Source organism: Antennarius striatus, chromosome 12 (assembly GCF_040054535.1).
Source record: "Antennarius striatus isolate MH-2024 chromosome 12, ASM4005453v1, whole genome shotgun sequence".
Classification (NCBI taxonomy): Eukaryota; Metazoa; Chordata; class Actinopteri; order Lophiiformes; family Antennariidae; genus Antennarius; species Antennarius striatus.
In genome coordinates this window covers 6,657,501-6,670,544 of record NC_090787.1, presented here as the reverse complement: position 1 = coordinate 6,670,544, position 13,044 = coordinate 6,657,501, and the positions used below count along the sequence as shown (strand labels likewise).

The window sequence follows — 13,044 nt, the reverse complement described above, 5'->3', positions numbered from 1 at the left end:
AAATCAACATATCTGTTAGACAACAAGCTGGTGGTGGTGCAGCTCTTTGTTTTAATACAGTAGACTGTAGGGTAATATGTTTAATAGAATTTAGAGTGAGCTGCTCTTGATTTGACAAAGGAACACAAATTGTTGGTTCAGTTCCAAAGAGTGATAAAGGAATCTATAAATTTTGCATTTACAAGATCCTGCAACGAAGGCGTTGTAAGTTACTCTTTCTGGGCACCGCAGGTTCGAGCAGCACCGATGTTAAGGAAAACCGAAACCTGGACAACGTGTCCTGCAAAGACGGGGTGGGAGTGGCTGAACAGCTCCCAAATGGAGGCGGCTTGGGCAGTCGAAAACGCCCCCTAGAGGAGGGAAACAATGGACACACACACTCAAAGTTCCGGGCCAAGAAGCGCAAGAAAACACCAGGGCCAGTTCTGCCCAAGAATGCTCTGATGCAGTTGAATGAAATCAAACCGGGTCTACAGTACAAACTGCTGTCTCAGACAGGACCAGTCCATGCACCGGTTTTTGTCATGACTGTGGAGGTCAATGGACAGATGTTTGAGGGTATGGGCCCAACTAAGAAGAAGGCCAAACTAAATGCAGCGGAGAAAGCATTGCGTTCCTTCGTCCAGTTCCCCAATGCCTCTGAGGCCCACTTGGCCATGGGTCGAACATTGACAGTGAACACAGACTTTACATCAGACCAAGCCGACTTCCCAGATATGCTCTTCAATGGCTTTGAGACACCAGCTGCACCTGAAGAATCTTTCTATCTGGGCTCTAATGGTAGCAGTTCCTTAAATTCACTAGGGGAGTACCCACTGCCCACACCACCTGGAAGCAACCTTGTCCAGGCCCCATTGCCCCCTCCATCGGCATTCAGCTCACCCTCCAGTGGCAAAAATCCAGTCATGATCCTCAATGAGCTCAGGCCAGGCCTGAAATACGACTTTGTCTCAGAGAGTGGGGAGAGTCATGCCAAGAATTTTGTGATGTCAGTAACGGTGGATGCACAGACTTTTGAAGGCTCAGGTCGTAACAAGAAGTTGGCTAAAGCCCGGGCAGCTCAGGCCGCCCTCTCAGCTCTCTTCAACATGCAACTAGACCAGACGCCATCCCGGCAACCCATACCAAGAGAGGGATTGCAGCTCCACCTACCACAGGTAAGATATGTCTGTGCTGTGTAATTTGCCATATTGGGGAGATTCTGGCCAAAGCAATGCAGTTTTTTATGTATTTAGAAAAATTACTTATGTCAGTTACTTTTGAAATTGAGCCATTAACAACCCATTTTATAAGCCTCCCAAAAAACTTTCTGATGGCTTATGATCTTGTGTTTGTCAGGATTTCTAGCATGTCTCTGAGCTCCTCATAAAACGCTTCTCTTGGCAATTGTGAAATTATGGTGCCCTTGTGATTTAAATATGAGATGTGCACAATCAAGCTAAGCCTTACATCATAGCTTTTAGATCTGCCCTCTGTAGTCTTACACCTGAGGCTGCACATAAGGTTTCACAAACCACTTCACATACTGATTTGCAATAGAATATTGAATTTTAATAATGATCTTTTTTTTCCTTTCAAATTCCTTTGTTGAAGCTGTTATTGGATCGGCTTTTCGTACTTGTCAAGCAGCAGCAGCAGCTTGACAAGTAAACCTTGATTAGAATTTGTGAGAGTTGAACATGACAGAATTTAAATCAGCAAAGATTGGGATGAGATTCAGATAATCACAGAGCCGCAAAACCACACATTGGACCCCAGGTAATCACTGTCACTCACACAGAACCAAAGAATCTGGAACTTGGAACTGACAGGAAAAGGTAGAGAGGCAGTTGACATGGTGCAGAGGAGGAAGGTAGACATAATGTGTGTCAAGGAGACCAGTTGGAAAGATATGTTTCAGCTGGATGGTTTCATGCCAGAAGAATACTAAAGATACAGTATTTGCTTTGAGGATGTTGATAGAGAAGTACAGAGAAAGTCCGAGCGAGCTGCATTGAGTTTTTGTAGATCTGGAGAAAGCTTATGACAGGGTGCCCAGAGAGGAACTGTGGTATTGTATGAGGAAGTATGGAGTGGCAGAGAAGTATGTTAGAGCGGTGCAGGACATGTATGAGGACTGTAAGACAGTGGTGAGGTGTGCTGTAGGTGTGACAGAGGAGTTCAAGGTGGAGGTGGGACTGCATCAGGGATCAGATCTGAGCCCCTTCTTGTTCGCTATGGTGATGGACAGGCTGACAGACGAGGTTAGACAGGAATCTCCATGGACTCTGATGTTTGCAGATGACATTGTGATCTGTAGTGAGAGCAGGGAACAGGTGGAGGAGAAGCTAGAGAGGTGGAGGTTTGTCCTGGAAAGGAGAGGAATGAAGGTTAGTCGCAGTAAGACAGAGTACATGTGTGTGAATGAGAGGGACCCAAGTGGAAGAGTGAGGTTACAGGGAGAAGAGATCAAGAAGGTGGAGGATTTTAAGTACCTAGGCTCAACAGTCCAGAGCAATGGAGAGTGTGGAAAAGAGGTGAAGAAGCGTGTACAGGCAGGATGGAACGGGTGGAGAAAAGTGTCAGGTGTGATGTGTGATAGAAGAGTTTCAGCTAAAATGAAAGGAAAGGTGTACAAAACTGTGGTGAGACCAGCGATGTTGTTTGGTCTAGAGACAGTGTCACTGAAGAAAAGACAGGAGACAGAGCTGGAGGTAGCAGAGATGAAGATGCTGAGGTTCTCTCAGGGAGTGACCAGGAAGGATAGGATCAGGAATGAGTACATCAGAGGGACAGCACATGTTAGAGGTTTTGGAGATAAAGTCAGAGAGGCCAGACTGAGATGGTTTGGACATGTCCAGGGGAGAGATAGTGAATATATTGGTAGAAGGATGCTGAGTTTTGAACTGCCAGGCAGGAGGCCTAGAGGAAGACCAAAGAGGAGGTTTATGGATGTAGTGAAAGAGGACATGAAGTTGGTGTGAGAAAAGAGGATGCAGAAGACATGGTTAGATGGAGGACACTGATTGGCTGTGGCGACACCTGAAGGGAAAAGCTGAAAGGAGAAGAAGACAGAGCCGCAAACCACACATTGGACCCCAAGTAATCACTGTCACTCGCACAGAACCACAGAATCTGATCCGTATTTGAATTCTCTCCAGATTAAATTCAGATTTCATCTGGGAAAATCTGAAAAGTTTTCATATGAATTTCATGTCTCTCTATAATGATTGGATAATGAGAAGAAATGACCTTTTACAGGCTTGTGGTAGCATATGATCTGTTCCTCCTCAGACATTTAGCGTTATGTGACCAGAACTTCAGAGCAAAGCTTTTTTTTTTGTTCATCGTTGTTAGTGTGGACTACTTGAAATAAAATTTAAGTTGCAAATAGATCCACTCCAAACTCCCCTGTCAAACTCTGTTTGTTGTTCAGTTCAGGTATGCACAGAGTAAAGGCAGCCAGTTGCTTTTGCCACCGCTGTGGACGTGACTGTCGGAGCCAGGCTAGTGTCTGAAGGGAGATAAGTGTCGGCAGGACTAATCAGCACAACACACTGTCAGCAGTCTCCTCCCTCGAAGCATTTTCTTTACTCGCCCCCTCCGGTTGTCAACAGATTCATTCAACAAAATCCCTTTTTTTTAGCTATGGCACCCCCCGCTAATTGCTCTATTAAATCTCTGTCGCTTGTTATTTAATTTCTGCAGTCTGTTCCCATCTGCTGAAGAACTAATGGGGTAAAATAAAAAGGGGCTGGAGACCACTGCTGTTGCAAAACAATGTTAACTATTTTGTAGCTTTATCGATTCTTAAACCATAAAGCTATTAAAAATGTGTCTTCGTCTCTCTTTTTTAAAGTCATTCAAGAAAAGACATATTCTCTTTGGATGCAGGTTTTTGTCAGAACAATCACTGCTTCAACTTTTTTTTGTACCCCTAGAGATTATTAGTCATTTTCTACACCGTGGACGACCTTGACATTCGAAATTCAAATGATCTGGCTACGAATGGATGACTCCGAAGTGGCAGGGAAGTAATATTAGACTAATCTCTTTCATTTGTGGTCATCCAGCCGTCGTCTCTCCTCTTGTCGTCGTTTTCTATCACATTAACAATGGATAAAGAGTCAGCAAGAGGAGGTGGCTGTCCAAGAATAAAAGATGTGTGAAGTTCACATGAGGCTCCCCCAGAATTGGGATTAATTTGAGCATTGCAGAATGTCGGTTACAAAGATTTACCTGCTTGTTTGATCCCCTGTCAGAGGGGAGATGGTAGATTATAACTGTCACGCCAAACTCAAACAGTATGGCTTGAAAGACAATTAGATAGACCTCAGGGGGTCAACCTAGTTTCACTTGTTGTCATTTCAACGCTTTGACTCTTTGGAGCTCGCAGCTGAATTTGAACACTGACAGCTACACGGTGCTCCAGGGGAGCATAACATAAGATGCTCTCTGTAAGTTGACGTGTGAAACTCTTATATTGTGTGTCTGTGTGCATGTCTGGGTTTGTGTGTGTGCGTGTGTGTGTGTGTGTGTGTGTGTGTGTGTCGGGGTTCAATTCCAGGTTCTGGCTGATGCCGTATCTCGCCTGGTGGTGGATAAGTTCAGTGAGCTGACAGACAATTTCACCTCACCACATGCACGACGGAAAGTCTTAGCAGGAGTTGTCATGACAACAGGTAAATTTGTGACACTCTTAAGCTGTAAACACGCCGGACAGTCAAATTTCAAGTGTTATCCATTCAAGGCTCGTGGAGGAAAGCCGATATGTGGTATATTAATGTTTCTTCATGTGGTAAAGGCCCATTTAGAAACACTTTTCATGATATTTATGACAACAACAAACAACAAATGTCTCAGTCATACCATGCTGCTGTGTTAAACAACCTAAACCAGCTCTTGGGTTTAATAAATCCTCAGTTCATTTTAGCGTCTCAGACATCTAAGGCTTTCCCCAGATAATTTTGGAGCAGAGAAGCTGCTCATTATTCACCCTCATTTATTATTCTCAAACAGGAGAGAGAACATTAAATGGTTTTTCCATATAATTTATTCATTAATTAGTCTAACTTTTACAAAATAAAAAGTTGACAGACTGTTTATCACATCTACCAGATGGGTTTCACGTCATATTTCAGTGCACTAAGGACATTAGTGAATACATTAGCGCACAGTATGCTGGAGTAAAATAAAAACTGATGTCATCTAACTAATAATCAATTATTGTCGTAGTGTTGAGCTGATAGATGAGCACAAATTCCCAGACAAACTTTAAATACACTTTATAAGATACATTGACAGTGGGAGATGTCATGACTGTCTAAAGATACACAACACCAACCCAAAGAACTGTGCTACAGGAAACCGATTCAGTTTCTAATAGCACAATAAATAAAACATTGTTAAGGATACTTTTGTCCATAAGTGCTATAAGTCCTTTTTACACGGGCTGTATCAGCTTCCCAGATCAGAAGACAAAAATAAAACGTATTTTCTAACCTTACTTTCATCTTTATAAAATCATGACATCACAGTTTATTCTACTGCAAACATTTTGTTGACTCTACCCTCAACAGGGACAGACGTGAAGGAAGCACAAGTTATTTGTGTTTCCACGGGAACCAAATGCATCAACGGTGAGTACATGAGCGATCGCGGCCTGGCGCTCAACGACTGTCACGCTGAGATAATCGCCCGACGCTCGCTCATCAGATACCTCTACACTCAGCTGGAGTTCTTCCTCAGGTCAGTGGACGGTTCAGCGATGAAGGTTGTCTGTGCTGATGATGTGATTACATGTACAGTAATCCCTCGTTACTCGCGGTTGATGCGTACCAGGACCACCCGCAAAATTCTGCGATACAGCAACGAACTATTTATTTTATTATTTACTGTAATTTAAACGTTTTTGAACCCATCATTTGAAGTCTTGTCATTTGAGCTGCCATCGTAGCTCCGCGCTGACATTGCTTTCCGTTCATCAACACAGCAGCAACAAGGACGACCACCAGAAGTCCATATTTGTGCAGTGTGAAAAGGGCGGCTACAGGTTAAAGGATAACGTTCAGTTCCACCTCTACATCAGCACCTCGCCCTGCGGAGACGCCAGGATCTTCTCCCCACATGAGGCCGGAGTGGAAGGTACACAGCGTCCACTCGCTGCCTTGTTTAATTAAATTTGTATTTTTCCCTCCCTTACTCATGCTTGGCTTATTTTCATTTTCATTTTACTCTGACGCCCAAATGTACATTAGAGCCATTTAAATAAGGCTGTTGTAATTAGAGCTTTTTGTCATTTTCTGTCTGTCTCTATCAGTCTTCCTCCCGCCCAGCTCACCCACGCTGTCTGACTGATTAACCTCCCTCTTACTCTTGTCAAAGTGTTTTCCGTTGCACATGGCAGACTGAATAGAAAACAGCCACATTCAATTAGTCGCTGAATAGATGGCGTGCGCTGGCGGAACAGCAGAGAACATTGATAATGTAATAATAAATAACCGGTCAACCTATTGTGGAAGTCTTTTTTTTTTTTCTGTTGATGTTTGCAAGACATTTTTGGAACTATTCTCAGCACAGGTGTCCTTTACGTGAAAGTGTTATGAGTAACTGAATCAGGTTGTGATTTATTCAGCAATTTTATGCATTTATATATGTAACTTTTATTATTTTCTTCCCATGCTGCCCCACTCAGATCAAGGCGACAGACATCCAAACCGCAAAGCGCGGGGACAGTTGAGAACCAAGATCGAATCGGGGGAAGGCACCATTCCTGTGAGGTCAAGCAACACCATCCAGACCTGGGACGGGGTGCTGCAGGGGGAGAGGTTACTCACCATGTCCTGCAGCGACAAGATTGCACGGTACATCAGTTTACCTATGTCTAAGTCGTAGACAGTATCTCTACCGACAGTTTAGGATTGATATTCTGGTCAATATTCAGATAAGATTTGTTGCTTTTGATTGCTTGAAGTGAACTTTTTTTTTTTATGCTACCCTACCAGAAATTCTAACTATGTAGTTTTAATCAATGTCATCTATTAATTGGTAAAAAATTTCAGAATACCATATATCCTAAAATGTCAAAATAAGTTCTGGAAGCAGAATGTAAACTCTGCTTCATAAACCGTTAAAAAAAAGTTGGATTCTGTTGCTGTAAGTTTATGCTGAATCTTTAGCCATGTAATGTTTCGGGATCCCTTTTTTTTTTATTATTTACTCATTCTGTCGGGAATTGCGTTTTATCTCGACTTTGGCTTTTCAAGTCTATCATTTCCTCAGGGAGTGTCAGGGACGGCTGAACTGATGGATCCCTCGTCCCTGGAGCATTTTTGCCGGCAGATCATAGCGTCTTTAGTCTCTGTCAATGTTCAAGGCAGCATGGTGCCTCCCTTGTGATGAACGATAAAACTTCTCCATAACTCTTCTTCCGAGTCTCTTTTTCTCCTCCTCTTCCTCCTCCTCCATCCAGACTTGTAATACCTTGCCTGAACGAACAGACTGATTAAATGCCGAGGGAGTTCGATGAGGGAAATTTCGACTGTGTAGCGGATGCTGTTTGGACTGCGTGAGAAGTCTTGTTGCCTTTCCAGTGTGTCGGTGCCGGTACTCCTGATTCAGGCTTTGTGTAGTTGTCCAAAGTGCTGCGATCCGGGCCAGTAGAGGGCAAAATAGGTTGGAGACCCCACACGTCATGTGGGTCAGTTCCAGCCGAGCTTTATGAGATAACAAGAAAAAGAAAAGAAAAAAAACCACGACGTGTGTTACAGTTGAGACCAGCTACACCGAGATGATATCAGAAAATTAACTCTTTCCAGTTCAAAGAATGGTGCAATGAGGATCTCTCTTGTATGAGGAACAGACTAGGAAAGGCTTCTCAGCCATGACACAGCCATTAGCCAGGTGAGGAATGCCCCCCCCCCCCCTACACACACACACACACACACACCTGCTCCTGTCCCCCTGTGAGTGATTGTTAGCCGCGGGGCTGCCCTTTCATACGGCAACTGATTGGTTCAGTTTGCTTGTAATATTCCCGCCTCACGCATTGTTCTCTCTCTTCTCATTGTTTCTGTGATTACACACCAGCTCGACGTCTTGGGCAAGAACACGCCGTCTTCAGTCGTCCGATCTGCTCTGATGAGCTCATTACCGGCTCAGATCTTACTGCTTATTCTGTTCCGGTCGTCCTCTTTCCTGCTGTCGTTAATGTCCTGAACAGTCGTCCGTGTGAGCCTTCCGACTTCCTCTGATCCCGATGACATGAATGTAACGACACAGCACAGAAGTACATACATGCACATGCAAACAAGGAGTTTGACTCCAGTTTAACTTCCTCAAAAGTATTACGTGTTGGGAATTCGAAGTCTAATAAAAATAGAATAAAGATGAAATGACAAAAGATGTCTTTAAATGCCCATAAATTCACTGCTGCCCCCTATGGCCAGTCATGAGTCGTGCATAATAAGCTACAGATGGTCCTGTCTAATATAAGGTAATATTTTTTTTAATATCAATAAAATGATTTGTCATTGTGGACAAAAACAAATCAAACATCCTCACCTTGTGCTCGAGTTTGGACAGACTTCATAGATATTACATGATGTCTCAAGTGCTTACTACGGAGAATAGCTGTTTACTATTATTGATTTATGTATTGGTATTTTCTGTACTGTACTGTTATGAGTTGATGCACATAACATGATTGATAATAGTAAAATAAAATATGAAATTGTAGAGAGACATTGTTCTGCTTATCTCACATATTGACATACGTTTGCTGTACCTGCATGTATTCTGCAGCAACATAAGAAAATAACAAATTCCTCAAACTCAGTTATGGCTTTTGGTTTCCAATCTCAGGCATTCCCTCATGCACAATAATATTGCACATTGAATCATTGGCTCCTCTCAGTAGCCTCGGGTATTGCGCTTGCATATTTCTCATTGTTCTGACTCCATGTTGGTAATTTCACACATTCTCAGACGTATTACCTCAAGAAAAAAGGGAGAGCAAAAATCAGCCCATTGGACATTTCATGTTTTTGATCATTTTACTTTCCCTTAAAGGAGTAAATGTTTTTTTGAAAAAAGCCATTTTTCTCATCATCAACAAGAGAACGCCCAAACTGTCAAATGATTTGTTTTATTGTTCACTGCATTGTGTCTGTAGCCAAACCCTCAAATGGTTTCATGCTTCAGTTTCTCATCCAACAGGGCTCTGCAGAAAGGATGAAGTGGATCAAAATCTAATCCCAGTATAAGATGTAAAAAAAAAAAAAAAAAAAAAGCACAGCAGCCAACACATCGAAGTGTAACATAATAAAAGAGACGCACGCAGCATCCTGTGGCTGTTCAGGCTGATGAACACACCAAGTCGGCGTTAAGCTACATTTAAAATCGTACCAGCAGATCGATGATGAGCTGCCTTTTCAGTGAATATTGGTTTCATAGTGCTCGGCTGTTTAAGGAGACGATATATCCCGATTTAAACACTAACATGTTTTTTTTAAATTGTTTACCTCGGGAATGTTTTTTTTTTTTTTCTTGAAGAAAGTAATAATGATACAGGAAATATCTTCCTTTCATCTTTACCTCATTTTACTTCCCCTCGCTGACCCTTCATGCGCTCCTTCACCGTCTCCCTCTACATTCCCCCACTTTTTCTCTCCCGCTCCCTCCCTCTGTCTGACGATGCTTCACAGAGCATGTCAATGGGAAAATGTCTGGGGGGAGGTAGCTAATAACACAGCGTAGAAATACATAGAAGTTTGTAGAAAATGGAATTGAATACCTCCGAGTGTACACAATGGTAGGATTGTGGGTGATCGTGTGTGGTAAATTGCATTGGCTGTTTATGTGCTAATACACTCTGCAGTGCGTTCGTATGTGCGTGTGCACGTATGCACCTACTGGATTATGTTTTCTTGTTTTGTCACTCTATGAACTTTTTAGGGCATGAATTTGTGCCAATTCTTCACTCATGTGACTCATATTCTTACCGATGAGACGAGTTGAGGGTTTGACAATATCTAGTCTTGACCATATTAAAACGCAGGTTTAACTGTTCCAGGCTGAAAGAACTTCACAATCTTTGTTTGCTGATCATATAATGTGGTTAAACCCAGGCAAAGACCAGCTGACTCGTTCTTGACGTGTTTCCGGATGTAGAAAGAAAGCAGAGGTAAAGCAGCTAAACCGTGTTGTCGCCCTGCAGGTGGAATGTGGTGGGCATTCAGGGCTCCTTGATGAGCTACTTCACGGATCCGATCTACTTCTCCAGCATCATCCTCGGCAGCCTTTACCACGCCGACCACCTCTCCAGAGCCATGTACCAGCGGATTGCGGATATCGAGGACCTGCCGCAGCAGTTCACCCTGAACAGGCCTCTGCTCAGCGGTTAGTTCCCGCTCAGATGTGGAGGAACAGGGGGGTGGGAAATAAAGCTCTGATAATATCTCTGCTGAATTTCAACTTGGGCTCAAGTAATTGTGCGATCACACCTTCATGTTAATCTTGACCCAACAAGCTCCAGCTGTCTGAATATCAATGAGGAAGATGATAATCCTAAACCGTAAACATATTTATTCCCCTGGTTGATCGGTCCACAGCAGGGAGACAGTCGTTGCTTTTCTCTTTTGTTTTTATCTGAGCTGACATTTACAGAGTTCCTGTGTAATTTGAATCATTTAATCATCCTTATAAACGTTCAGCATTGGTTTGACCTATGAAAAGAGACATAAAGACCAGGACTCCTGCAGATTTTTTTTTGTTCTTAATCCTGACTTTCCATTTTAGAAGCTTCGATTCAGTGTTCACTTTCTGATCAGTCAGAGAACATTCTAAAAGCATATAAAGTTAGTTTTACATGTGATGCATAATAACATGCAGGTGTTTTTAACTTTTAGATATGCGAGACACGTGTGTCAATATGGTAACGTGTTTAGTCAAAGATATCTTCCTCAGCTCTGGATGCTAATTTTCTGGACGAGTTAACATTCGCACCTCAAGTTATAGCAGTAGTACATTCTGCGTGCCTTCTTTTCCATGCTGTTTTTTGAACGACATATTCTTTAAATGCAGAAATGCAAGACTCAAACAACTTACAGTGGCCAAAATGTTAGTGGACCGTTGCTTGCTGGGAAATCAGTTTAGCCAATCACAGCTAACCAGAACAAGAAGTACAAAACAGACGGCGAGAAAAGGTCAATCAATGCAGAGGACATTTCGTGTTGATCACGGGGCATGATGGGGGGCCATCGTGACACTTGGACTTATATTCAGCTCCTCCTGCTCCTCGTCTCTGGGTGTTCTCTAAATGCTGGGGAGAGCAGATAATAGTCGGCGGTTATTAACCTTTTCCGCTTTACAGAGTTCTTAGCGGTGAAGCACTGTGGCGTTAGAGCACTAAGAATTTCATCCCCTTTAAATCATTTTCTCCCACAAGTGCTGCCAAATGGAACCACGGAGTGTAACACACACACACACACACACACACACACACACACACACGCACAAAGAGCACGACACCAGGATTTATGGCTTTTATATATCTCCCATTTATGCTCCAGATACAGTGGAGGCTGATGCCCCATAGTGCGTCGGAGGAGAGCTCGGAGTCCCCCCCCTGTGTGGATGATATTTGGTCTCCACTCAGTAGGACAACAAAACACAAGGAAAAAAAATCATAAAGCTGTGGGAACAGCTGTCAAATGAAGGGACGAGCTGCCACAATCTGATACCTCACGCATTATTTAATGCTTTCCTTTGGGTCTCTCCCACAAATGCTTTGAACGAAAGAGAAAGAAAAGAACAATCGTATTACCGACGCTGTTCTACATGGGCGCTTCAGGGCGTTTATTCTGTTTTAAGGGTCATAGCATAAAGTATGGAATCAGTTCTTAAATGTGTGAACAGTGTGTATCACTAAAACTTTAGAATCCATCTCCCATTGATCCAAGGATTTACTTTATTTTTTACTTTATTTTTAATTGTTTGGAAGTAACAGAATCGTCATGATGAAGGACTCTGACGTTGGCTGATTCTGATTCCAGGTATAAGTAATGCAGAAGCCAGGCAGCCAGGCAAGGCCCCCAACTTTAGCGTGAACTGGACGGTGGGAGATCAGGCCCTGGAGGTGATCAATGCCACCACAGGCAAGGACGACATGGGTCGCGCCTCACGTCTCTGCAAGAATGCACTCTACAGCCGCTGGGTTCGCCTGCACTCCAAGGTAAATACGCCACACCGGTTGTTTTTTTGTTTTTTTTAAGTCAATACCGCAGCGCTCTCTGATGAGTTACATCGGTATGTCTTTGTCTCTGCTTTCAGCTGTCATCAATCTTGTGGATCAAGGTGCTCAAGCCCAGCTCCTACCACGAAGCCAAGCAGGCGGCCACAGAGTACCACTCCGCAAAGCAGGCTCTGATCAAGGCTTTCCACAAGGCGGGCCTGGGGGCCTGGGTGAAAAAGCCAATCGAGCAAGACCAGTTCACCCTCAGCTCCTGAGGTCGTCAGTGGACCAAGAGACTTCTAACCCCCCCTCCACCCTCGACTCTTTCCCCCCTCTTTGACACAGGCCTGAACCCAGACAGCCGTGTTTAACGACCAATCCCCTGAGAGAGACGCTTACCTCCGTCCCACGAGTCGACTCGCATGCGCACTTTGTACATGTGCAAACGAACGTGCATATTTTTACCAACCATCCACAGCCATTCTCGTTCCTCAGACGTCGGCCATATCTTTTTCTCATCACATCGAATGTTGTTCTTTTATTCTGATTTGAATGGGTGCTGTTTTGTTTTTTGTTTTTCTTCCACTTCTTTTTTTGTTTCAAAACTGGATTCCATTATATTTACACCTCTTGAGTTGCTTGTTTCCTGGGAAAATGTCCGCGATGAGTGAGCGTAGCCAGTGCGAGGTGAATTCATAGCGTAGAAACACAGGAACTTGGTTAATCACGACCAGCGTGTGCGGACCTGAAGAAAAAGAACGGCTATGATGAACTTTAACTTAATAATGCATAAATCTTGAGGATGTAAATCTAATTCTAAGGACATAAAATAG

At 43.3% G+C, this 13,044-nt stretch overlaps 1 protein-coding gene across 3 annotated transcripts in view; it reads left to right on the top strand.

Annotated features, from left to right (window-relative positions):
• adarb1b (adenosine deaminase RNA specific B1b) overlaps positions 1 to 13,044 on the top strand; it is an 87,115-nt gene that overhangs the window by 72,880 nt on the left and 1,191 nt on the right. For all 3 annotated transcript variants that reach the window (XM_068328657.1, XM_068328655.1, XM_068328654.1), the window contains 8 exons: positions 232 to 1,157; positions 4,547 to 4,661; positions 5,559 to 5,727; positions 5,972 to 6,123; positions 6,674 to 6,842; positions 10,196 to 10,377; positions 12,033 to 12,211; positions 12,310 to 13,044. The exon at positions 12,310 to 13,044 is cut by the window's right edge and continues 1,191 nt beyond it. In XM_068328657.1, coding sequence (XP_068184758.1) covers positions 232 to 1,157; positions 4,547 to 4,661; positions 5,559 to 5,727; positions 5,972 to 6,123; positions 6,674 to 6,842; positions 10,196 to 10,377; positions 12,033 to 12,211; positions 12,310 to 12,486 — 2,069 coding nt within the window. In that variant the 3' untranslated portion in view covers positions 12,487 to 13,044. The remainder of the gene's footprint in view (positions 1 to 231; positions 1,158 to 4,546; positions 4,662 to 5,558; positions 5,728 to 5,971; positions 6,124 to 6,673; positions 6,843 to 10,195; positions 10,378 to 12,032; positions 12,212 to 12,309) is intronic.